Source organism: Ahaetulla prasina, chromosome 3 (genome assembly GCF_028640845.1).
Source record: "Ahaetulla prasina isolate Xishuangbanna chromosome 3, ASM2864084v1, whole genome shotgun sequence".
Taxonomy (NCBI): domain Eukaryota; kingdom Metazoa; phylum Chordata; class Lepidosauria; order Squamata; family Colubridae; genus Ahaetulla; species Ahaetulla prasina.
This window is the reverse complement of record NC_080541.1, coordinates 35,384,243-35,412,189: the sequence shown is the minus strand read 5'-3', so window position 1 is coordinate 35,412,189 and position 27,947 is coordinate 35,384,243. Positions and strand designations below refer to the sequence as shown.

The following is a 27,947-nucleotide window of genomic DNA, read 5'->3' as shown; positions in this document are numbered from 1 at the left end:
TTTGTCTGTATATGTGGATCTGGAAAGCTTCTCTCTATTCATCGATCGGCGCTTGCGAGATTCCAGCTGCCTTTTCACCGCTTCTGTTTCCTTTCCGGGCAGCTTCCGTTACAGTCGATTGGCCAAGATGCTAGCAGGAGAAGGGGAAACCGGGGGTCTTTTTCCTATCCCTTAGGACCACGTAGGGTGGGATATAAAGCTCACAAGCGGAATTGAGGATTATGTTACGGGAAAGAGGTCACTTTGGTAGCTGCGGGGCGTGGGAAGAGAGATTTCCCATACCGAGGCGGCGCAGAGGGCTTTCCCCATAGACTTAAGCAAAAATCAAAAAAGATTTTTGAGCAAAAATCTTCCAAATATCTATTTTACAAAAACAACCTCTGTAAATTACAACATATTAAAAAATTGGGATAAAAATGAAATACATACACACACACACACTACATGCATATTTAAATGTTCCTTGTTGATTTGAGTACTTGCTGGCAAGTGCCTTGAGCAGTATGAATTTCAGACACTAACTGATGAGAGCAGAAGCATTCATTTTCAATAATCATCTTTATTAGTATATTTTAAAAGGTACATGATAAACCTGAGCTACTGCTTTTGTACATTTAACATTATACAAAGACAACTTCCATGTACATTTAGGATTTTTTTTGTGCTCCAAATCCTCAGCCAAGCATCACTTTGTCTTTTATCAGGGTTATTATATATATATATAATCCTAGAAAATCCATTTTAATCTACTTTCTTGATTTCCATTGTCTAAGGACTACTATAATCTAAAGCTCAGGGTATTCCCTCCAAATTTTTTAAAAATCCATATTCAGTAAAATTTCAAAGTTGGTCAGTGCAGTAACTGGTCCCAATATTCTATTTGTGAACAAGTCATGAAAAAAATTATTTTTATTCTATCATTTAGCACGATTAGTTTTTAATACTGTACCAACCAGCTACACATTGATGGAATGATCAGAATAACTTGTTTGCTCTATTTCATTTCCTATTAGCTTGTTAAGCTATAAATATGTCCCTTTATAATGATTGGAGAGTTATTCTCCCATTATGGAAAATAAATGACCAATCTATCCAAACTAAGAGATAGCCCAACATCACTCTAAAATCATCTAAATGTATAAAACAAGTCATATCAAATGCTTCCCTTATTTAGACCCTGTAAAGGAACTCATACAAATAACCAGAGGGAAGTTCCAGAAATCCAGTCATGGCTTTGGATGTTTAAAAAAAACACAAGAATAAAAAAAAGAATATATTCATTTAGAGGGTAAATGAACTTTTTTTCTTTAGCTAGCCTACTAAAATACCGTATTTCTCAAACTGGAAATCTGAAAGGATAGTATATCCCTAAGAAAAACTCCACTTCTTTGAAAATGATGCACACTCTTTAAGGTCACGCTGATCTTAGGTGAAAGTTAAACTAAGCATTTCAAGCAAAATGTTTATTGCTTAACATTCTAAAACAAGTTGCTTTGACAGTTTTAAAAGTGTACATACAAATGTGAAGCACTTGTAGAAACACCTATAAATATTTCTTGCTTTTACATATTCATCCCCAAATGGCACAAGCACATTTAATACTGGAAAAAAAATACTATAAATTGAAATTGAATTCAGCAGTTCTTTTAAGACAGATGTACAATTCTGTAAACAAAGCTTTAGTATTCAGAGTTTGGGAATCTAGCAGCAAAACAAACTATTTGCATATAATGTAGTGCAATGAACATTTGTTCTTAAAAGGATCCCCAACCTTAAAACTTTAGTAACAAAAGAGAAACATTTAATAGGAAAACTGTTTAAATTACTCGGCTCCTATAACCATCAGATTCTCTAGAAAGCTCCATTTTCCAATAAGACACTGTTAGAAGTCTATGCAAAACTGTGTTCTGGATAACTGACTTTTACAGCTCCCCAATAGCAGGCTCGAACCAAGCAGACTAAGCCAAAGAGGTAAGCGACAGCCCATGAAACGTAAGTGGCATGAAACGTTCTAGCAAAATCCTGGGTACCAACCTTTAAAAAGAAACACATGGGGGAAATATAGTTAATGTACAGTATTAAGTCTTGGAATAGTTTTTTATTTAACTGACAAATTATCAAAATCTGAGATTAAATCAGCCTGATTTCTAACCGTTTCTTAATTATATACAGTAGGTAGTCCTTGACTTACATCCATTTATTTACCGACCCTTCAAAGTTACAGTGGTCCTCGCACTTACAATCGTTGCAGTGTCCCCATGACCATGTGATCAAAATTCAGGTATTCGGCAACCAGCATGCATTTGATAGTTGCAATATCCCTGGGTCATGTGATCACCATTTGTATCTTCCAAGCCAGCGTCTGGCAAGCAGGGTCAATGTGGGAAGCCAGATTCAATTAACCATGTGATTTACTTAATGACCCTCACGATTCACTTAACAGCCATGGCAAAAAGATCATAAAATTGGGCATAATTCACTTAACAACTGCTTGCAACAGAAATTCTATTCCCACTTGTGGTCATAAAACAGGGATTACCTATCTGCTGCTTTGTTTGAACTAATTTGAAAGATGGAATAATTTAATGTTTAAAAAAATCTGTATAAACCATGTAGTTCTATTACAAATACTGTGTCGAATACTAAAGAACGTCAGAAAGGCCACCTCTATAGGATCAGCCAGTCTTACTAAGGAGTTCTTAATTGTTGGATATAAACATATATCTTGATAAGAATGTAAGAAATTTTCTGTTAGATGCGTCAAGGAAATACCTGCTTTCATTTTTTTTAATTTAGAGTTTTCTAATATGAAATCGTCACTCTTATCATCACACTTTTCTCCCTTTCTTCATTTTTTTTTCAAATAAACTTTGCTGATCTTGCTGTATCTCTCAAGATACTATATGAAGAAATTGAGTACTAATTTAGAATATGACTTTATCATTAGTATGGTTCACCATTTATAATAACACACATTTTTAATAGCTCTTTTAACCTTATGCTAATATATACTACATACTATAATAGTATATAGTTCAGTCACCTATAATTGTATATCATGGATATTAATTCAGGGGGATTTATTCCCAAGTAAGTGTCCACAGTATTGTAAACAAAGAGTTAATAAAAACAATTTCTCCTCCCAAACACTGTTATGGAATTGATGGAATTTATAAACACATGCAATTGGGATGTATGTGTGTGATTAGAATAGCTAATATTTTTCATCAGAACCAAAAGCTAGAGAAGCAAGGAACCACATTCTTCTTTACAACACTTTTTTTCTAGCAGAAATTAGCAAGGACAAATAGTCTTCATACATGCAAAATACAGAATAAATTGTCTAAACTAACAAAAGTGCTTTGTAAAAATGTCTTTCCTCATAAATTACAATTTAATATCTATATTAAAAATTCTTCCCTGCTAAAAAGAAAAGAAAAGCCCTTCTGGACAGCAAGGAAGATATTGCATGTAATTTCTGATGGGTGATTGTTTTGTGCAAATTTGTCTTGTGGTGTTTGGGCTATGTGGGGAACATAAGCCAGCCTAGTATGAAGGCTGCATCCCTCTCTATTTGGCAGCTGAAGACATCCATTAAATATCTAGTTGGAGCACAGCCAATAAGACAGGACAATTTCTATTTCATGTACAAGTAATCTTCAAATTTATGATACTATGGAACCACTGACCAACCTGATTTTACAACTTTTTTGTGGCTGTCGTTAAACAAATCACCACAGTCATGAAGAAAAATGCCACAGTCCTAAAGAAAACCAATGGTTCACTCAAACATGGTTTTGCCAAAAAGCAACCGGTCATACATTGAGGACTACTTGTCATCTGGGCCATAAATTTTAATTTATAATCTGCAGGCAAAATCATGTATTTTGACATTTTCTACATTTTTAGAGGGCAGAACTGATTTGCAAACTTTTGATAAGACACTACCGTGTTTCCGTGAAAATAAGCCCCTGACTTACATTTTTTTGAACCCTGAAATAAGCGTTTGGCCTTATTGCCATATGCTCAAAAATCCTACTGGGCTTATTATCAGGGGATGTCTTATTTTGGGGCAACAAGGTAGTTGAAGACATTCCATGTGTCTGATTCAATATTAAAAACCTACACTAATGCTACTTACAGTTAATCCAACGCCAATGAAGATAAATATCATTCCAATTGTAATATATGCACAGCACCGTCTTCGTGGGAGCGCACATCCAACAGAAGAACTGAAAACACACAGTATTCCATAGCCAGAATTAAACACAGATTGATACAATGATTTTGAATGTTCACTGAAGAACGTACAAGATAAAACTGCAGTTTAAACTCTTTGGGGTTCAAAGTCACATCATGTTCTGGGACTAGTGTGAAAAATATTTCATTTCATAATTCTAATTGATTGTTTAGTTACAAAAATCCCAAAGTATTTGCAGGAACAGTAAGCTATCATGTGATTATCCAAAAGCTCTAAGGCTGATTTCAGCAAAAACTACCCATGTGCCAACTTGTGATTAGATTTTTTCCCTTAAATCTTGGTGGAATGTCTTTAAACTGATTGACTTAGGCAGTTTTACTTCAATAACAAATGTTGTACTTTAAAACAGAAGAGAAAGCATTACTTGGTCCCTGTTAATTGAAGCCTTTAATCTGTTCCCTAAGGGGTCCCACTGTTGAAAAAGAAAGAATAAATGCTATTTCTATCACAAGGTAGTTTTAACTTCTTTAGGACTGTTATAGTTCATACTTTCAGTTTTTATAGACAAATTTTGATTTGTTACCATTAAAATCTGGATAATGGATATGATTCAAGCATTTTTATTGGGTGCTAAAACCTAGTTTGTATTATTTTTCTCAATTTTATATTCTGATTCTAAATATAACAAAGGCAGTAAGATTTTCATTCTAAAATGTATATGGCAGCAAGTATTCAGATTTGAAGTATCTCAGTATCTCATTCAAAGCTCATATAAAGAGTAGCCTCAACTAGATCTATTGGCTAGAGTGCAATTCTACATAGTAATTTGTGGGCTTTGAACTTTAAAAAAAGGTTTAAAGTAGTGGTGAAATGCAAATTTTTTTACTACTGGTTCTGTGGGCGTGGCTTGGTGGGCATGGCAGGGGAAGAATACTGCAAAATCCCTATTTCCTCCTCACTCCTGGGGGAAGGATATTGCAAAATCTCCATCCCCATCCCACTCTGGGGCCAGCAAGAGATGGTATTTGCCGGTTCTCCGAACTACTCAAAATTTCCGATACCGGTTCTCCAGAACCTGTCAGAACCTGCTGGATTTCACCCCTGGTTTAAAGACGTGAAAATCCAGCCTACTATAAATTGTACATGCATCACTCACTTAATATTACCATCTTATGGTAAAATTACTCACTTAATATTTACCATCTGGATAGACAATTAGGTAAAAAAGCTAACAGGAGAAAAACTGAATTGTTTTTAACATTTTATTTGCAAGTAATTACTGTATACATTTACAATCAAGAAAGTTTACAAGATTTTGACTTTAAAATGTTAGAAATGAAAACATCAGCTGAAAATGTAAACACTCTAAATGTTATTCTTTTTAAAATGCATTTGTTGAGAACTAAAATTTGGAATAAAATTGCATCCATAAACAGGATGTATAGATGTATTTGTAGGAACTTACATTTTTTTGCAATGTGGGCACTTTGCCAATGTGTTGAATCTCAGTTCCATCCACTGCAATTAAAAAAAAAAAAACTAGGTTGAAAAAAATGCCAGAATGAAAAATACTTATTTTGCTTCACATTAAATGTCATGGGTATCACAGCAAAATAGTTTACTTCTCATGACTTTTATTCCTTATTTTCTTTCGTCATTGCAATGCTCTGTTACAGTCAATAGCCCCATACTTTGTGGTTTGGGAAATCTATGTAAAATAATTTCCCATGACTTGCTAGTTACAGAGCTCTGTATATTATTCAAGAATTCCAGTACTTTTCAAAACCAATAATTGTAATATCATAAGTATTCCATGGTTATGATTTTACCTACATATAATCATAATGATAGATGATACCAATAGATAGATAAATAGATAGATAGATAGAGAGAGAGAGAGAGAGAGAGAGAGAGATTATTGATGTCCATAGAAAATAGTCTTTTAAAATATTTTTTTTATTTCTAACTATAAATAGGCATTCACAAAATTATGGCATGATTAAGAAAATTAATTGTCCTTTCATTCAAATGGTCAGCTAACAGCCCCATGTCATCTAGCTGTCATATATTACAGGTAGTCCTTGATTTACAACTGTAAGGGAACTTGCCTAATATGGTCATAAGTTGTAACAATCAGGTCACCCATATGACTATGATTTTACAATATTTTTTGTGACAGTTGTTAAGTAAACCCATTGTTTGCTATGGGCCAGTTTTACCAAAACTCTGAAGCAAATGCAAAACCAGTAGTAAAATGCAGTCACGTGACCATGGGATGCTGTATATAGCCAGTTGCTGAGCATCCAGAGTGAAGTCACATGACTTCAGAGGGTGGGCATTGAAGCTTTGAATCCAGGTTGGAAGTATCCCTCACAATTTTGAACAGTTGCTAAGTGATCGGTTGTAAGCCAAGGACTACCTGTTCATCATCTTGTAATTAGAGATTCAGGTTTCAGGTTTAGTCCTAGGTGTCCGCTCAAAGTACATATTCTACTAGTTAGCAATCATTATTTTGTATCACAGAATTACATTAATTACTTCGAACAAAAAAACTCGTAATGGTTTGCCCTAAATCAGGCATGTCAAACTTGATTTCATTGAGGGCCACATCAGTGCTGTTTAATCTTGGGGGAGCTGGAGTGGGCGTGGCCAGGGTGGGCATGGCCAGCTCAATGTCACTCGTGTCAGGGGTGCTTGTGGCGACCTGAGCACTTTACCAGAGAAAATGGGCTCACGACCTCCATTTTCGCTGGCAGAGGCACCGAGGGCCAGTTCTTCGCTGCTTTCAGGGTGGCCCCATGGGCCAGATTTAAGCACCCTGTGGGCCGGATGCCACCCCTGGGCCTTGAGTTTGACACCCGTGGCCTAAAGCTTGCGTTTTTTGCTTGTAAATGAACTTGCTGTGATAAATGAACTATGACAAAAGATTAAAAAATCTCAGACTAGTTTGAATATTCTATCCAATGCATTAATTTGACCCTTTTGTTGTTTCATCATGACTGTACTTACTAGAAATGTATTTCCACAGTGTCCACACACTACTCTGGTGCCTTCTGGCTGAGCAGGTATTGCAGGCTGTGCTGGCTGCTCCTCTGGAATTAGCATTACTGGACGGAGATTAATGATGCGTCTACTGTCAGAAGTAAAGATGTCATACCATTTCAGAAAAAAAGAGAGAAACAGACTCTTTCATCATTTAGTAACCTTTCTACAAAGAAAACTCACTGGCTCAATTGTATTTGCCAAATTGCAGCACCAAACACAAAGACAGTTAGGTAAACTGGTATCAATCCCAGTAAAATAATCAAAGTTTTGAAATATAAGCTTATCTTCAAATGAATAGAAAATGCCATAAAATTAAAAATCGTGCGCATATTGAAACCAAGGTAAATTAGGAACAGACCATTCAAGTCAGTAAAGTCTGAAACATCTGGCGCAATGCAGGAATCCTAATTAAACCATCTCAGATAGTTGATACTTAGCCTCAGCTTGAACACATCTGGACAGCTCTCATAGTAATTATTTCCACTGTCAAACGGCCTGAGTTACTGAGAACTGAAATTTTATTTATGTAAGCTGGCTGCACTGCCTTGCAGTCTTAATCATCCCTGTAAACTATCATCCTTCTAATTAAAGTAGCCAAAAAGCTGAAAGTAACTACCAAGAGTTCATTACTCTGATCCATGGTTTGTTGAAATTACTGGTTAAAGTAGTAATTGTATACTCTTTCTAGGAACTAGGCCAGTTGATAGCCAACTTCAAATCCAATTCCTTGATAACTGATGAATAGAGAAGTCTGGTTTTAGAAGTTAACAGAAGTTAAATGATTGAGCAGAAGAACTTAAAGTACCACCTTCTAGAGCAGGGGTCTCCAACCTTGGCAACTTTAAGACTTGTGGACTTCAACTCCCAGAATTCCTCAGCCAGCAAAGCAAAGCTGGCTGAGGAATTCTGGGAGCTGAAGTCCACAAGTGTTAAAGTTGCCAAGGTTGGAGACCCCTGCTCTAGAAGATATCAGTTTGGAGCTGAATACTATTCAAAATTCAAAGGTACTGTATTCAGGTCCAAACTACTCCCAGCCCATGGCCAAACTCATGGTGATCTTAATATACTTCAGAAAAAAATATTATAAATTCTGAACTGATTGTATGTACTGCATTTTCTGAAATGGAGATAGTAAGACCAATATCCTGACTGTATTTATAATTATTCACTGGAAAGTAAACAATGCTTCAGTAGTATCTTTCCCAAAAGTTATAGATTGCTTTAGTTAAGATTGAGAAGAAGGAAAAAAAAACCCCTGCATGATACCCTGTCCTGTTTTCTAAAACATCTAATTTCATAATTGTTATTCAAAATTCATAATCAATTTTGATTGATTAGTTTTGCTGCAAACAATGTATTGGACCATTAGAAACTGATAATGAAACAATGAAAGGAGAGCGATCTCTATTGGTTTGGTATCAATTATAAGAAAGCATTTTATTAATTAAATGTGGGATTGTCTTTAATGCAATAAATACTACTGGCACCATGTTCGTTCATATGTGTATGCATGCTTGTGCATTGCACATATTCCACTTTGCAATCCTCTTCTACAGATTAAAGATAGTTAAATTGAATTTAGTGATCAATCTCCTGGATTAATCCACCTGTTTCTGGATCAGTGAAACTGAAGGTGGATTAAACTCTTGGGCAAAGGGGATTAAAGCAAATGTAAAGGGTTTCATCATTTAGGCCTAATCTAGCATTAAAGAAATAACTGCAGCATTATTAATATCATATCTAGTATGTAGTTCTCAAGCTCATCCAATGTATACATTAACTCAATACTTGTAGTCCTCGACTTGTAGTCCTCCATTTACAACAGTTCATTTAGAGACCGTTCAAAGTTACAACAGCACTGAAAAGAAATGACTCATGAACATTTTTCAGTTACAATTTTTTGCAGCATCTCCATGATCATGTGATCAAAATTTAGGCGCTTGGCAACTGGTTCATATTTATGATGGTTGCAGTGTGTCAATGTCACATTATCACCTTTTGCAACCTTCTGACAAGCAAAGTCAATGGGAAAACAGATTCACTTAAAAAGAAGGTTACTAACTTACCAACTGCAGTGACTCAGTTAACAACTATGGCAAGAAAGGTTGTAAAAATGGGCAAAAGCTCACTTAATAAATGTCTCACTTAACAATATAAATGTTGGTCATAAGTCGAGGACTATCTGTAATTGCTGTTGAGATAATAAATATCAATTACTAGATATTACCACTTTCCTCCTGTTTTCATATCCTTAAGTTGATGGAGTTGCTTAGTTTTGATACCAAAGTATAAAAAAGGAAATTAAAGTACCAGTAATCCATCAGACTTTTCCCTAGTTTAGTTTTCTGATTTAACCATACACCTTTTCCTGAAAATTAGTCAGTTTAGCACTCAATTAGTCATACTCTTTTGCTGATAGAGGATAATGTGAAATGTGTTTGTGTTTGTGTGCATGTGTATTTTTTGTAAAATCAGAAACATACTTTGGAATCAGACCTGGACAGCTTTTATTCTGATGGCATTTAGGAAGGACTTACAAACTTGACTTTTCCAGGTCTTGGGTCAGGTTAGAACGGGAGTGATTGTTTTGATGTTGTTGTTTTTGTATTGATGCTATAATCCATATTTCAAATATGTTGAGTTTTTTAATTCTATTGTTAAATTTTATGTTATTTTACCTCAGTTCAGTTTTAGAATTTGAGCTGCCTGCCCAGAGACATACTAATGTTTGGAAGTGCCAAAATAAAATTAAATAAAAAAATTAAATAAAAAACACATAAACAGTACAATAGGATTGAAACTTCTAGTAAATTACTTAAAAAAGGTAAATCAACCTCATCTACAGATAGACATCTGAGCCAACATCAGGTCTCCAAGATCTCCAGGAACTATATATATATAAAACTAAATAATCAGCCTTAACACCTATAATGATATTATAATCAATAGAAGTATAAATTTTCTATGAAGGCATAAATACCTTCCATTAGAGATTATGTACACTCTTCTCATAATTAAAAAAAGTGGATGTGCACAAAAAATAGTCATCTTCCTTTTTTTCCCCTGAGTCATTATTATTGATCTCCTATCGCTCCTCTAATTAATCTATATTTGGTAATGGCACAAATAAATATTTATCTTTACATCTGCTTGACTTACATAGACTAATGTCACAGTTTATATGAAATAAAATGATGAAAACCACCAAAATCATATTAAGGATACAGATTGAAATTTTTTTGTGGCTCTTACCAATTGGGTCTTGGACATCCTATTCTCCGTGATGTATCCTTACAGATAAGCAGACAGTTACATGGACATCTAACATACTTTTTCCCTGAAGGAGGGTTTTTGATTGGCTACACAATAAGAAAAAGAAATCACATACATGCTGAGTCTCAAAAAAACAAAAACAAAACTTACAATGATTAAAACAGAGCAACAGAAATGATTCAACTTCAGTTAAAAGTATTATAGCACAACATATTTTTCCTTTTTTAATTTTAATACCAATTACTGGTACTGTGTTTAAAATTCAAAGTTACATATAGAAGTGCCAGTGGCTATTACTGTATGTATTTAATAAAATGTCTTTCATAATACTATATTCTCCTCTATCCTCCCTATAGAGTATACAAGACTTTTTTTAACATATACCCAAGAATGGTTATCGTACAATTAAACAACACAATATATAACATAAACAGAGACAATGCCATAAATTGCAAACTACAAACTACAAACTAGAATCCTATTGTTGTTTACTTATTTAATTTTAAAGATGAAAGTCTCAAGAACCAGAATACCATAAAATAATTCTTTTCTTAATTATTAAAGATTCCCCAGAATCAAATTACATAAATGTCTTCCAAGAAAATAGTTCCATAAGTTGGGCTAATTTTGAGAAATGCCCAAGCAGAATTCCATGAGTTGGTGAATTGGCTTTTGTCTTTAAACAAGCAGAATCGGCTGGCCAGACAATATTGGGAAAACATTGACCAGAAATGGGGTGAAAACAAAATGGGTAAACTGGCGGCTATGTCAACTATCAGATATAAATGCTTTCAAAAATTCTAAACTATGATATAAAGGAGGAGTTTTATGCAAAAGAGTTAAGCAATGATAGTCTGATTTGTTTTTGGCTGTTAACATTCAAAAAGTTATTGTGTGTTTCTATCTGGTTTCCATCAATCCTATCCGTTTATTATCATCTGTATCTTATTTTTTCTTGCTAAAGAGATTCATATTTGATGTAATAATATCTTATAACAATGTAATATAGTATAATAAACAAAATATTCACTGCAACGAAAAATCAAGGAATATTCAAATGACATGTTTGATTTTTTTTTTTAATTTGCATTTATATCCCGCCCTTCTCCGAAGACTCAGGGCGGCTTACACTATGTTAGCAATGTTGACTTTCTAATGATTTAAATTATTTCCTAATCCAATAATATAAGTTTTATTTTATAATTAACAATGGTATAAATGTTTTTAATACAATTATGATAAGAAAAAGTAAACACTTGCAACGAAGGAAAAATAGTTATTCTGCTAAAAGAAATTTGAACAAACTACATTGGTATGTGTGTATATACACACACATATAGATACACATAGAGAGAGACTCAAAGGTTAACTAGTTATTTAGGCTAACTAGCTTAGACCATAATAAACACTGGATTACAACAAGGCTATTTGCATTATTATTGGTCATACTATTTGCCATTTCTGAAATGACTGTCTGATTCACAGAATTTAAATTCTCATGCAGCAACTGAAGCTAATTATCACTCCTCTTCCTGAATCATACTGAAAACATTCTCTCTTAGGAACAATCTATTCCACAACCATTCTTTTTGATTTCTTCCCCCCATGTTCCCTCAAATTCATGTAGCATTCTCCCAAATGAAGAAAATTCCCCTTTTCCATCAGCTAAATTAATCTATACTATGTAGAAGACAACTGGTGAAAGCAACACGTCCTTTTCTGCCCCTACCTTCTTGCAAGGACGTGGTGAGCCCATTGTTTCTGCAATTTGAGGAGCCTCCTATCATAACTACCACAGAACACATCTACCATAATTAAAATTCCTTGTTCTCTCAGAAGATGGAACAGAAAAAGAGATGTAACTTAAGACCTGATCAGATCACTGAACCACAAGCATCAGAAGAGGAGGGAATCAGGGAGAAATGATGAAAACGCTACCTTGTTTTGTATGTATGTTGTAATATTCCACATATATAGGAAAGTGGCAGAGTTTGTGGTACTACTTTTATGGTGCAACAAAAATGCTAGCTCTTTCACATTAGTCTTACCCAGGGGTGGGCTGCTAGGGGTTCACAGGGGTTCGGAAGAACCTCTACCTAAGATTCTGTGCAGTTCGGAGAAATCCCAAATCGCACTCCAGGCTGGCACTGCTCACCCCTCCCCTCTTTTCCCAGGAGTCCCCACGTGGCCCGTTTTGGATGCAGGTAAGTACAGGGCGTGCATGGAAGCTTGGGGAGGGCGAAAAACAGGCCTACCAGAAGTTTGGGAAGAAATGGGCCCATTTCTGACCTCCAGAGGGCCTCTGGAACCTGAGGAAGTCGTTTTTGTCCTCCTGGAGGCTTGAGGAAAGCCTCCGGAGCCCAGGGAGGGCTGTGGTGTAGGAGGTTGAATAGGCCACGCCCACCATGGGCACGCCAACCCAGCAACTGGGCAGAGAACCCCTTGCTAAAATTTTTGAAGCCCACCTTCAAAACTGCATCTTACAAACATAGTTCCTATGAAATCTACTGAAAGCCAAACTTTGATTTATACATCCCTGACAGAACTCTCTCTCACATACACATCACTAACCAATGAAATATACATCAGCTGTTATCACAAAGAAGAGTAAGATTAAAGGCCAATCCTACTATTCCAAGTCCAAACAATACTGAAGCTACTGTTTCCTACTAAAAATATAACAATAGCTGTCCTCACACAAGTGATTCTTGTAATGGCATGTAAATGAAACAAACAAAATGTTAAAAAGTTATGATATTTATGTAGTTACTTACCAAGCACATCTCAATTATATTAAAGTAACCAAAATATCTTTAAAATCCCCAAGGCAAGTCATAACTTTTGAGCACCCCTAATATTTGGAAACTGAAAAGTTGAAAAATTTGACACGCCCCAAATTGCATTCTTGACTACCATAAAAAGGTCCAGCAGAGCATGTTATAAAGTGAGAAACTTGCAAATCCATTTACCGTAGCTTCATTGCAATCTGTGCACTTGACCACATGTTGATGAAGCTTCCCTTCCAAATGGATGACTGACTGGCACACACGGCAATTTATTATAGGAATAGCAGTGGCATCTGGGCTGGCAATGGCAGTGTAAGGTGGTGGGAGTTCTGCTACAGAAAGAAAAGACATGTTTGCGACAAAGCATCTAAAAGTCATTCACACAATGAATACAGAACTAATAGCTCAAGTGCCCATGCAGTTAATTTAATTGTCCTTTCATACAAAAAATCATCCACCTTAATACTCAAATGCCATTGTTTCAGGATACATTATCTGTAAAAAAAAGTTGAAATACATATAAATATACAAATGTTTTTAAAGATGAACATTCGATTGAAATCAAACTTTTCCTGTTGCCATTAATGGATAATCAATTAGGAAAGAGTCATGGAAGAATGTTTTTGTATATGATTACTGCTGCCAGACTATTATATGCGTAGAAATGAAAAGATTTTGAAATACCCTGAATGGGGGAAAGATTGGTGAAGATGACAGAACTAGGAGAGGTGGCAAAATTAACTTGATTAGAGAAGCAATTAATTTATCAGTGCCTGGACATCCTTTATGGGCTTTTTGCAGAAAGGAAGAGAAAAATGAACTTGTGATTTATGGGTTTGAAGATTAGAAAGGGTAGCTTATGGAAAGAAGGAACATCCTGATATAGCTTTAGAGAGAAAAGCAAAATATAAATATAACTGCTGTCCAGAAGTCAAAAGCCATTTCTTTATAAGCTTTTCTGAAAAGTTACCATTTGTCAAAAAGCATTCAGTACCTGATACCTCTAATAAAATAAACTCCAGGCAATTCTAGCCCTTATTAAGAGATATCAAAATTAGAAAAACAGCTGTATCATACCAATTTTGCAACTCTGAAGTAACATGTGTCTAAATCTGGGTTTAGATCTGAAATTAATATCCTACATCAGCATTACTTGTAGCCATAGATTGTATCCAGGACAAAACGATTGCAATGAAAAATGTATTATTACATCTACTAGTAGAGACAATGCTCAGCAAGCACACAAGTTAGCTGGTGTGATACAGAATAGAACTTGGCTTATTTCCTTTTAGCCTTGGATTTCAGAAGGCGACATATGCCGAAAGAATCCCTTTGAGCTAAATTCCCCTTTGCAAAATACTTTAAAATTACCGGTACGTACTTCTTTGCACTTTTAAATATGCAAACAAAGGATTTGGATGGAAAAGCATGTGTTCGTCACACACAAATTATCCTCTCCAACAGATGGCAGACAAACTCCCAGGCCATCATCCCAATTCTCAGCTTTATAGACTTGCTGAGTTCATTGGATTACTGTATACTTTCATGAGCTGGACTGCAAAGAGTTTGCAGGCTCTTTGAAGCCTCTATTGATTAAAATCCAAGAAAATCAGCTGGAAGGCTTTAATTTCAATCAAATCTTTGCTGGTTTGTACATATGACAACTGTTTCCAACAGTTCCATCAAGCAAAATTTGAGATCAGTTAAGGTCCCTTTCTTTCTTTGACTCAGATAGGAAATAATAGTTTTGTTTTGGGAAAAGAGTGTAAAGAAACAAAAATGTTCTCTTAGCACATTGCCCTCCCATTTCCCTCACCGTCCTTTGTTTTTAGCAATTTTTCCCCCCCGAATGTAGATACATCTAGAATTTAAGAAAGCATTCTGAACTGCACTAAAGATTTGCCATCATGGAAGTGAGGACTTGGTCAAACATGAAATATTACATGAGATTTTTTTCCCCTTCTCTGTTCACTTGTGTGTGTACACATGGATGAAGTTCATGTAGTCTCGCTCTCTCACATACACACATATATCTTCCATTATGAGCACTGTCCGGTGTTGCCTTTTCTTGAAATATCAGACTTTTTGAGTAAAGGGCAAAGCTGTCACTGTCTGAGCTCTGCTGCTTATAAACCGAGCCAGTTTGAAATAATTAAAAATGGTTCATTTTAAAAATGACAAGTTGGAGGGCCTTAGCTGAGACAGAGTGCTGCCGGCTCCATGTCATCTATTGCTACAAGATATAAAGAATGGCATTGAAAACAACAGTTTCACTTGGTTTTATGACTCACAGGCAGATTATAAACCCAGGCAAAAGATTAGTCCAAAACTAAGGAACCTTGTGACAATCATTTAAAGAGGAAATAAGCTTTTGGAGAGGCTCCCGCTGCTAAGTTAGTAGCATTTCAAAGGAATTCCTTGGGAGAAACCAGTACCCGTAAGTTACTCTGTTTCCAGTATTTATACATCAAGATTTGTCCCTACATTGCAAAATATTTACCCTGTCAGACAACACACAGTACTAGCTGTTGTAGAAATGTTTATTCCTATTTCCCAATCATTTCCAAAAGGCCTCATTTTCGCAAGTCTCTTGTGTCCTTAGAGCAATAAGGTTCAAGCCATCTTACTAGTACTGGTGTGTACACAGATTTATAACCCCTTCTTGACGTCAGTCACATCTCCAGAAATAAATGGAGAACAATTCAGTGAAAGGAAACAAAAACAGAACTTCTTCTAGCCTTTAGACCTTAGATCCAAGAAACTGTGTGGAACACTTTTATGACCATAAGTCAAGGAGAGTAAAGACTTATTTAGCACTTCAAGACATATGGAAGATTTGCTGTTATAAAACCTATATTCTCTTTGACTTCACACTCACAAAAGCCAACACTGATCCATAGAATATCACACCTATTTCCACTTAAACTTTTCTTTACCAGGAAGATTTGTTTTAGTCAGACACAATACAGGTAGTCCTCAACTTACGACTACAATTGAACCCAAAATTTATATTGCTAAGTGAGAAATTTGTTAAGTGAGCTTTGCCCCATTTTATGACTTTTCTTGCCACATTTGTTAAGGAAATTACTGCAATTGTTAAATCAGTAAAATGGTTGTTAAGCGAATCTGGTTTACCCATTGATTTTGTTTGTCAGAAGATTGCAAAAGATGATCTCGTGACCCCAGGACACTGCAATTGTCGTAACTGTGAGTCAGTTGTTCAAGCATCCAAATGTCAAATCATCTGACCATGGGGATGCTACAATGGTCAGAAGTGGGGAAAATGGTCATAAATAACATTTTTCAGTGCTGTTGTAACTTCAAACAGTCACTAAGTGAACTGTGGTAGGTCGAGGACTAACTGTATATTCAACACAGTCCATGCTCTGCAACTAGAAAAGACAAAGGCAGATTTGGTTTTGCTCCTTTCAAATTAGAAAGATGCTCAGTTATTGTTAATGCAGATGAAGAAAAATCTACATCCCCTTGTCTAGACCTTGAATCCTAATCATCAAGAGGAAAATGGAAATAAAGTAGGGGAAAAATGGACAGGAAAAACCACAGCTGCTATACTTCCAATTTTAATTGGAGAGCTCCATCCATCAGGTGTATCAAGACAGAATGTAAAAATGACAGGATTTGTAACTCCACTGGGCAATGACACAATTATGTACTTGCATCATAGCATATGTAGTAAAAACACAAGTTCTATTATTTGCATGACAATCATGGTGTTCATATTAACATCACTCCCTACCAAACATACACACACACATGTAGGCTTTCCCCATATGGGAAACATTTTGTGTCCGATTCCCAAATGTGCCAAATCCATATCAGTGGTTACTTATCTGCCAACAAACTAATCTGTCTGAAGAATTAAGTAGAAATCCTGCCTGACGACCAGTAGCAAAGGTCATTATCCCCCCCCAACTAGCACAGTCCCTGCAATCATTCTTTTAAACCTCTTAATGTCTTGGGGGGGTCCCTTAACAGCACTGCTTCAATTAACCCTTAAATGCATTATGAGAGAATTGAAGGGAACTTGAGTGCAGGGAGGAGCAGTCAAATTAGAGAGCAGGTGCTTTGGGCAGCTGCAGCTGGCATCCCCTTCAGCAAAATGACAGGAGGAGAGGAAATTGGAGCTGCCTGGTTTCCATCTGGAAGGGTGGCGGAATGACTACATTGTTCTTGCCCCTTCTGGGATACATGAAGAAGGATCCTGCTCCTTCTGCCTCCATTGCCTTTGCCTTAAGCGCACTATGAGATAATGTTATCAAGAGCCAATAACAGTGATGACAATACCTATGACACGGGTGTCAACAGTGACACCTTACAATGTTTCGGGTGACCTACCAGCATTCACCAACACCCAACAACCCTTATTCCCGAAAGCACAATCCGTTCTTGCATAATTTGAGGAGGCTGCATGAGAATGGGCTGTGTGCTCTCATGCCACCTGGAGACACACACCCTCCCCAGAAGTCACGTGAAACGGATGTGCTCTCACGTGACATCTGGAGCACCCAAGAATTATGTGAGAACAGGACGTGCTTTGGTATGGTTTTAGGAGGCTCCAGAGGCCACGGAAGAATGTTCTAAAAAGATGCTTCAAGAATGAAGGCCTTGTAAGACCCAGAGCTGTCTTGGGTAGGTCCCAGGGGCCTCTCAATCGAAGGAGAGCAACACTTGAACATGTTATTGGATCATATATTTTATAAAATAAATTAATATGCAAACAATTGTTTCTCTCTAGTTTTGGAGAAGGTATTGTGACATGCCAGCAAAATCAAAGTAGGCATTTTCTGAATTTTTGGCATGCCAAGCCCAAAAGGTTTGCCATCACAGACCTACAATGATTGCTTAAAGCTGCTATATTTCACTTCACCCACCAAAAATGTAAAATAAATGAATGGCCTAGGACAGTGATGCTAACCCTTTTTTCCTTGGGTGCCAAAAGTACACGTGCACACAAGACAGCGCACGTGCACGAGCCCACACCTATAATGCAATGCCCCCCATGGACCCCGCCCTCTGTGCATGCAAGCATGACCGCCCACACTCCTTCTGCCCCTCCACACGTGCACGGACCCCCCACACACCCCGTTTTGGGTCTAGCAGGCCTCCCTGAAGCCTCCTGAGACAAAAAATGGGCCGTAGGAGGTGCGCCGCTTCCCCACCCCCCGCATGCACGCATGACACCCCCCCATGCATTCGGACTCATCTCCTGCATGTGCAGTAGAGACCTGAAAATCAGCTGGCCAGCAGGAGGCACGCTCGCATATGCGGTGGAGCTGACCTAGGGTAACGGCTCACATGCCAACAGAGATGGCTCTGCGTGCCATCTGTGGCATGCGTGCCATAGGTTTGCCATCATGGGCCTAGGAAATAGCTAGATTTGCCTCCCATAATCTTCCGCTTTGAGATTTCTGGAATCCAACGATTGGCAAAAATGGATACTGTTTTCTATTGTTTTAGGGGAACATATGCATGAAACTTAAGTTAAATCCCTAAACTAGATTTATTCCTAAACTAGATTTATTCACTACTTTTAAGAAACCCAAGCTTATTTGATCCTGCCCACACACATATCCTATCATGTTAACTTTGCATCATTATTCCAGTCATTATGAGCTTTCTACCCCCACCCTAAGTCAGGAATGGAGTAGCAACCACCAAAAGTGGTCCATAATAATGAATTCATCTCTGAAAAGCAAAGGGATATTTTCGTAGTGAAATATTGAGCTTCATGTAAAGTATGTAAGCATGCTAGGTACATGAATGTAAAAGCAAACAAAATAAAAAGTGTGGTTTTACAGGAAAAAAATAGCAATGACACACATATTGAAAAGCCTGGAATTATGAACTGAAAATATTTAAAAATATTTATCTCTAGATAACTTCCCCCAACACACACACACATCTAATATACATCAGGCTCTGCCCTTAAAACCTACCTTTTTCTCTAGGGATTTGGCTTCAGTGGAGTGGGGGGTGTCCCCTTTTGGTTGTTTTTACTGTTGTTTTTCATCACCATTTTGTATTTGGAATTTCATATTATAGATAGCATGTATGTTTAATATTATGTGGATCTTTTGTTTTTCTGATGTATACCATCCAGTCACATTGCTTGCCTTATAAATCCAGTGCAATAAATCAATCAATCAAATGAAATATATGATATATCTATACAATATCCATAGGTGGGAATAAATCCTACTATAATAAATAAGTACTACATAAATAAATAAATAAGTACTACAATGCCTTTCCAGGGATATTTTGACCAAAGGAAATTAACCCAGTAAACCCAGCCTTTTGCACTTTCGATTGTTATCAGATATCAGGCTAGACACAGCAATAAATCTCAGTGCTCCAAAAACTTAACTCCTGAAAGTTCAGTAACTAAATAACAGAAGAAGCTTCTTCACAGATTTGACCCTGTTAGATATATTGCTTTATGAGGGTGAAGCTTCGTTCTCCGAGCTTGTGGGTTGATTTCCAAATGTTTTGTTACCAGGCTAGGTAACATCTTCAGTAGGGTTTGTCAAGATGTTGTCTAGCCTGGTAACAAAACGTTCGGAAACCAACCCACAAGCTCAGAGAATGAACCTTCCTACATCCGAGCTACAGATATTCGCCATTATTGCATATTGTTTTATTGCAGACAAGAAAGTAGTGGTATCTACCCAGGAAATCTGCCAAGCTCAGAAGGTAGGAATCAAGATATTTTCCTCCTACCTATTCAAGTCTACAAACTATCTCAGAACATCTTAACTTCTGTGCCTTTAAGATTGTGGATTTCAACTTCCAGCATTCCCCAGCCTGTAGGCTGTCTGAGCAATTCTGGGAGTTGAAGTCCACACATCTTAAAGGTGCCAAGGTTTGTTTGTTTGTTTGTTTTGTCACAACAGTATATATAAGCATAAGCATGAAAATAACTATATAATATATAAGCATATATATAAGCATAAGTATGTAATAACTATATTAATTGGATATAATGAAAGGAAACAATAGGACAGGGACGGTAGGCATGTTTGTGCTCTTATGCTTTTTGTTATGCTTTTGTTATTATATATATATATATATATATAAATATATGTTATGTTATGTTTTTGTTATGTTGAGAAACAATGGGCTATCTGATTGTTTTCTGGTCTGCCTCAGCAGGGTCAGCACTTACATGGATTATAATGATGCACCAGCTATATGATACCACTACCAGCTGTGGCTATTGTGCTTAATAAATACAAATACTTCATAGTGAGATCTGTAGATCATTGAATGTGCACGAAAATTATAGTCTTTCTACTAAGAAATTCATTCGCTATCCACACAGCCATGAATGGGTGATGAGGGGTGATTGAATATTATTACCGAATTTAAACTCATGCATCTTTCATTTGCATGATGTTCCGAAATGTAACTCTGTGTAATTGTAATTAAAACGATTATCTTCCAGGTTTGGGAAACAGCATCTTGCTGCAGGAGATAGACTTCAGGTTACTCATAGCTTATGTAGGAGTGCATCTGTGGAAAAATATTTGGCAGCTTTCACCTTTCTCAGCATTTAAAATTTAAGGGTAGCTTACTCTTTCTTTATACCTTTAGCCCAGCCTGATGAATTAAGCTACTCTTACAATTAGAGCAGTGCTCACAACATTCCATAGCATCTATTAATATACAGGTAACAAAACTGAAGTAGTCAGCCTTAAAAAAAATTCTAATACATAGCGGAAGTGCAAGCTGGCCCTCAGCTAAGCAAGAGGTAGGGTGTGCTTCACTGCAGACATAACTTCAAAGAATAATTCACCAATGTTCCTGCATATAGGATCAGTACAGAAACTAAAGAGACAGCAACCATATCACCCAGTGACCTGATAAATGTTGTTGTATGCTTGCCAAGAATATCTTCTTGATTTTGATCACTGGCTTTAATCTCTACTGCCCAGTAAATCATTTAAAGATTGCTTTGTGCTCATTACCATGGGGAACAAAAAATCATCTGGGGACAGCCATCAACCATATCTTTTTTTTAGCTCTCTCTTTTAAATAAGCCACAGTGTTTGGATTCACAAAAAGCATTAAGCCAACAAGTATGTTTAGCAGGATACAGTGGCTAGATGTGCCCAACATATTAAGCCAGGGGTGTCAAATGCAAGGCCCGCGGGCCAGATCTGGCCAGTGGTATGCTTAGATCTGGCCTATTTAGTTTCCCTGGAAACAGTGAAGGACCTACCCGTGGTGCCCTCTGCTCGGGAGGGCCATTTTTGGTCGTGACAGCCTCCTGCAGCCCTCTTCCAGTGAAACAGAGCTCAGGGCAGCTGTTGCGGCCGAAAATGGAACCTTGATAACTGACCTCAAGCTGGCCATGCCCATCCTGGCCACACACACCTGGCCCCCGGAGGTCCAACACAACTCTGATGCAGCCCACAATGAAATCGAGTTTGGCACCCCTGTATTAAGCTGTACTCAAACACATTACAGTAATGATCTCATTGTGGGCCCTTCATAGTAGACCAGGCCAACAAATAGGCCCAGTAGGATTCTAGGAAAGCTTTTTATTGTAGTTAGGTAGAATAGCACAATCTTGAAAGCCTGTCTATGCTCCCTTTCTATCCCATCTTATACTAAACAAAATAAAGGGAGAATTATTTAGAGTTTCTTTCTCCTTCTTTCTTCTTTTTCAGGACTATGTAATCTTTTCTCAAATCCCCCTTAAGAACTAGCTCATTCCTGAAGGCCAACCCTACATTCCTTCATACTTAATCACCAAATCTACTCAGTACCAAAGCTATATGAAGTTTCATTTCAAATTTTAATTTGAAGGTGATTTGGCTGAATTTCTTCAAATTAAAATGAATCAAATATAGTATTACTCAATTAATGTGAAGGATTTCTGCATGTGCATTGTTTCATTGAACTGAATTTTATCAATCCAGTTTGATGATTTTAACCAACTTGATTCTTCAAATAAAATCCCTCATTCAAACCGAACCAAGGATTCACACTGTAATCTGCTCAATCCACAAAACGTATTAGTAGGTTTCATTCTCATGGTACCATACCTGTAGCTATCAGCAGGATTTCTATTTAACAAAAGAAAGCCTTGAACACGGCTTTTCTTATTACAAGGCAGAATTAATTACATCTACAACATCATATGAAAAGAGACAATGGATTGACATTTATTTGTCCATTTCCACACATTTTCATTACAATATTAGCAATCCCATTATTAGTATGCACCAAGATAATGCTGCTACAATAAAGCAAATGCAAGTTCCAGATAACTAGAAATAATTACAGAAAAACCATGGCATCATGGTTGCAAGAGGTTGTCTTGCAAATGAAGGACTCCTAGGTGCTAGAACTTCCTGCAAGAATTCCTACGTTTTATTTTAGCAGATTTAAATTATTGCTTTTAAATGAATTGTATTGGTCTTAAAAAGCATCCAAGTCCAAGAAATATGCTTCCTCTGAAGCTGTGCCTTCTGGAATGGGGTCCCCCCAGATCCAGATAGCCCCCACTATTCTTTAGAAGAGCCATGAAGATCTGGCTCTTCAGGCTTTTGACAAAGAAGAGTGATAGTTCTTGCTAGTCGTTTATCTTTATTGTTAATCTTTTATTGATTTTATTGTAGCTTCTTTGATGTTGTGAGCTGTTCATAGCTGTTGACAGTTGGACAGCCTACATGATGATGATGGTGATGATGATGATGATGATGATCCATGATATTGAGAACTATGCATTATAGGCCTTGGAAACCAGTTCCAGAAGACATGGATCTGACTTTTATTAGAAAGAACATCTTCTGTGCTACCAGAGGTTTTACATTCCTGTTTGTATTTTTTTAATTCTTCAAATTCTACCCTACGCTCAGTTTCTCAAATAATGAACTTTTGCTCTGTAAATATTCCCAAATGGGGATTCATTTTTGTGTTATGACAATAAATACAAAGCTCTGACCAATAATTAATCATTATCAGCCTTTGCTTCTAGAGAGGTCAGGGCATTTTGATCCTTCTTGCAGGGGAAACACATGGGCAAAGTCACATGGATTCCAATAAGCAAAAGCTTTTTGTAGCTTGCTACTTTCTTTCTGGGCTGTGGAATACATTAAGCCAAGGCAAAAAAAAAGTTGAAGCAACTGATCACGAAAACCAAAAATGGAGCAACATCAAAGAAGAAGAAAAAGAAATAATCCTCTTAGAACATTCCAAGATTATGTAGGCTTCCCTCAAAAAGCTCATGTGGTTTTATATTTCTGGTCTCAATTCCCAATTCCAAGAACAGAAGTATGAAAGCTTCCAGGAGTAAGATATGGCTTCTGTCTGTTCTGTTCCCTTCCCTTCCCTTCCCTCCTTCTCCTTTTTCTACTGATCATTCCTGACACGATTAACTCTTCTACAACATGCTCTGCTAAAATGTATTTTACTAATTTGTTGTATTATAGAATCCCAGACCATATGGTGAATTTATGATTTGTTGTAAGCAGGTAATAGTTGTAATAGTTGACTTATTTCAGTGACCATTCAAAGTTACAACAGCATGGAAAAAACTTACAACCATTGCAGCATCCTTACAGTCAACTGATCAAAATGTGGGCGCTTGGCAACTGGTATGTGTTTATAATAGTTGTAGCATCTTGGGGTCATGTGATCATCATTCACAACCTTCCCAGAGAGCTTCTGGAAAGCAGAGTCAATGGGGGAATCTGGATTCCCTTAACAACTGCCTGATTGACTGAACAATCATCTTGCTTAACAATGGAAATTCTGATCCCAACTATAGTTGTAAGTCAAGGACAACAACAAACCCTGCTCATTGGGCTCATGGGTAAATTCAAACTGCTCATAGTTTATAACTAACTAACATGGAGGAACCCACTTAAGAGCAAGACACAAAATTCATGCTGTGCGCCAGTCTCACCTTCTCTTTAAAGGGGCACTGACAAGAGAAGGGAATAGGCGTGAGTGTACTGCATTAGACCCGCATTCCCATAATGGCGAACCTATGGCATGCGTGTCACAGGTGGCATGCAGCGCCCTCTTTGTGGGCACACGAGCCGTCACCCCAGTTCAGCTTTGCTGCGCATGAGTGCGCACCTCCCACCAGTCATCTGGTCGTCGGGTCTCGGCCACACATGCAAGGGGGACAGGGTACATGTGTGGGGCCCCCACGGCATTGCATTTTGGGGTTTGGGCACATGTGCATGCATTCGCGTGCATGCACACACTTTGGGCACTCAGTCCGGAAATGGTTAGCCATCACTACCCTATACCAGGTAGGCAACCTTAAGTACCCCAAGACCCACCAGGAGACCCCTGTTCTATTCTGGAGCCGACCAGAAGTTCAGTTCCCCCACCATAGTCTCCTCCTAGCGCAGCATCCTTTTTCCTCTACCTATCCTATCAATTGTGGAGCCGACCGATTGTGGAGCCGACCGGAGACAGGGAGCTGCAGCAGAGGGATGAAAGAGCCACATGCAGCTCCAGAGCCGCGGGTTGCTGACTCCTGCCCTATACCCTTCTATTCCCTATCACTTGTACTCGCCAAGTCCCATCAATTACTACAGTAACAGCAGCAGAGGACAATCTTGGAAGATAGGAAATAAGACTCCTTTGTACTCTAAGGAGTTTTAGGGGCATGTGTGGAGTTCTTTCCTTGGGGACCCCAGGAACTCCCCACCTAGCTGAGAATCGCAACAACACTGAAACAGCCTGGTTTAGAAAATTGTTTACTACAAATACCCCACGTTAAAAGGCACGCCCCCAACCGTGTGGAAGCCTTTAAACACCCTCTTCACCTTCTCCAGCCCACCCCCGAAATTCAACATTTCTGTTTCTTATAGCGGGGATCGCAAAGCAAGCAACCCCCCCCCCACCCGGTCTCTTCTGTAGTGCATCGCCAGAAGCCGGGTGGGATTCCACATTGAGAAAAAAAAAGCGAGGGGGGGTGCATTATTTACGCGCACATACGCCAATTCTTGGCCACTGCGTACCTCTCCTTGTTTTCTCAAGAGAAGCCCCTGATTCAGCAGAATTGGGGGGGGGGAGAGAAGCCAGGCAAATGGGAAGAAGGCTCAGAAGCTTAAGCCTTTGCCTCAAGGACACCGGAGTCCTGTCCGCAGCAAAGGCGTCCCCGCCCCCTTTCAAGCCAATGCCGCCCCCCCTCCAGCTCCCATCCCCAATTCTTCCCCCGCCATCAACAAAGCAGGCAGGGAGGCTGGGGAAAGTGGGGGGGGACGAAGAGAGAGACGCACGCGCACCCCTCCTATCCCCCAATTCACTCCCCAGCTCCCCTCCAGCCGCCCCAAGGCGGGAAGTAACATGACACCCCCACCCCTACCGGAGACGGTTCGTTTTCCCCCACACATCCCCGGCCCCGAATTCCTCCCCCCCTCAGCGTCCACTAATTCTCCCTCAAGCCCGTCCACCCCTCCCCTCTTCTTCTCCTCCCACCCCCCTCGAACTTGGCAGCTATGCCGGGAAGGGGAGTTTGTGGTCAACGTGCCGGCCAAGGCAGGGGAAGGAAGAAAAAAAAAAAAACCCGCGGCGAGGATGGGTGGGTGGGAAAAGAGACCAGCAGGCTTCGCTTTACCTCTCGGGCTGCTGTCCGGGAAATACGGCGGGGCCGTCGGAGTCACATTGCCCGAGCCGGGCGCTGACAGCAGCGGGGACCGTTCGTCCACCCCGTCAGCAGCCATGAAGTCTCGCACTAACCGGGTGGGGGGGGTGGGGGAAGCGAAGGGAAGAGGCCGAACTGCCTTCCAGCCCCGCTGCGCCAGTGTGCGCGTCGGCAGGCGGCGGAGAGCGGGGGAGGGAAGGCGCCGGGCGGAGCGCTGTCCAAAGGGGAGGGCTGGGAAAAGGCCTGCTCGCCTGCCTGCCTTGCCTGCTTGGAAGGTATAAGTTAATCAATGAAAAGGGGGGCGGACTCCGAGGAGGAATCGCTCCTGCCGCGCTTCAACGGCTCGAAGTTGGGAGGGAGGAGGAAGAGAAGGATGCTGTACGCACTTCGGAGAAATATGGCCATGGTCCCAGTGCCTGCCCGGATCCGGCGACTAGGGAGGGCTCCGGAACACATTTGCTAGATTGCTTTTCATCAGGAAGCACATTATGATGCTTGGTCGCCTAGTCAGCCAGATGTTTAGACGGGCATTTTTATTCACCTATCCAGTTCTCCTCAAGGACCTGGGAGGGATAAGCAGAATGTTGCTGCTTGGTGGTGTTAAAAGTGTGGCTGCTGTTCCAAGTACAGATTAAGTCCTCGACTTAACACCGCAACTGAGCCCAAAATTGATGTTGCTAAGTGAGAAATTTATTAAGTGACTTTTGCCCCATTCTATGACTTTTCTTGGCACAGTTGTTAAATGAATCACCGCGGTCGTTAGAATAGAATAGAAATAGAAACGAATAGAACAGAACAGAACAGAACAGAATAGAATAGAATAGAATAACAGAGTTGGAAGGGACCTTGGAGGTCTTCTAGTCCAACCCCCTGCTCAGGCAGAAAACCATATACCATTTCAGGCAAATGGTTGTCCAATCTCTTCTTAAAAACTTCCAGTGTTGGAGAATTCACAACCTCTGGAGCAGAGGTGGGTTTCAGTAGGTTTTGGAGAACCGGTAGCGAAATTTTGAGTAGTTCAGAGAACCGGTAGTAAAAATTCTGACTGGCCCCTCCCCCATCTATTTTCTTCCTCCCAAGTCCCAGCTGATCAGGAGGAAATGAGGATTCTGCAGTAACCATCCCCTGGATTGGGGAGGGAATGGAGATTTTACAGTATCCTTCCCCTGCCATGCCCACCAAGCCACACCCACAGAACCGGTAGTAAAAAAATTTGAAACTCACCACTGCTCTGGAGGCATGTTGTTCCAGTGGTTAATTGTTCTGTCATGAAATTTCTTCTTACTTCTTGGTTGCTTCTCTCCTTGATTAGTTTCAATCCATTGCTTCTTGTCCTTCTCTCAGGCACTTTGGAGAATAGCTTGACTCCCTCTTTTTTGTGGCAACCCCTGATTAGTAACACTGTTGTTAGATAAACCTGGCCTTCCCCATTGACTTCTTGTCAGAAGGTCACAAAAAAGGATCACATGACCCCTGGACATTGCAATGATAGTAAGTATGAAACAGTTGCCAGGCTTCTGAATTTTGATCACATATTCCTGGGGATGCTGCAAAGGTCATAACTCTGAAAAACAGTCATAAGTCACTTTTTTCAGTGCTGCTCAGTGGTGCTCCAGTTATTTGGAGATTGCACCAAGGCATCTATTACTATTGATATCCTTTCTTTTGCCAGTTGAAGGTCTTAATATAGTGGAATTTTCTCCAGTTCTTTCTCTTCTCTTCTCCTATCTCCAAATACAGTACTAAAATACCAATATTCACACTTTTTGTCTTTCTTAATAACAGTTGTCAAGTCTGCTATTTTTTCATGTAGTTGTTTATAGACAGTCTGTGGGATCTTGCAGCAGCTAACTAGATGGTCTACTGTTTCTTCAGCTTCTTTGCAGAAGCAACATTTGCTTTCTCTTGCTGTCTTTTCTGTTCTGGCTTTGTATGCAGTTGTTCTTAAGGCTTGGTCTTGTGCAGCCATAATTAATAATTATTAATAATAATTTATTTTTGCAACTTT

The 27,947-nt window shown here is 38.7% G+C and overlaps 1 protein-coding gene across 2 annotated transcripts; it reads right to left on the bottom strand.

Moving 5' to 3' along the window:
- Positions 1-553: 553 nt before the first annotated feature.
- Positions 554-26,273, bottom strand: PIP4P2 (phosphatidylinositol-4,5-bisphosphate 4-phosphatase 2). Of its 2 annotated transcripts, none has more exons than XM_058178062.1 (7): positions 25,913-26,273; positions 13,489-13,634; positions 10,499-10,605; positions 7,211-7,334; positions 5,667-5,719; positions 4,142-4,232; positions 554-2,034 (listed from the first exon to the last, which is right to left on the bottom strand). In XM_058178062.1, exons 1-7 carry the CDS (start codon positions 26,016-26,018, stop codon positions 1,891-1,893), a joined length of 771 nt encoding a protein of 256 aa, XP_058034045.1. In that variant the 5' UTR covers positions 26,019-26,273; the 3' UTR covers positions 554-1,890. The 2 variants fall into 2 exon arrangements, with proteins under 2 accessions (XP_058034045.1, XP_058034044.1); XM_058178061.1 differs by having other exon boundaries at positions 13,489-13,637; positions 25,913-26,269.
- Positions 26,274-27,947: the final 1,674 nt, after the last annotated feature.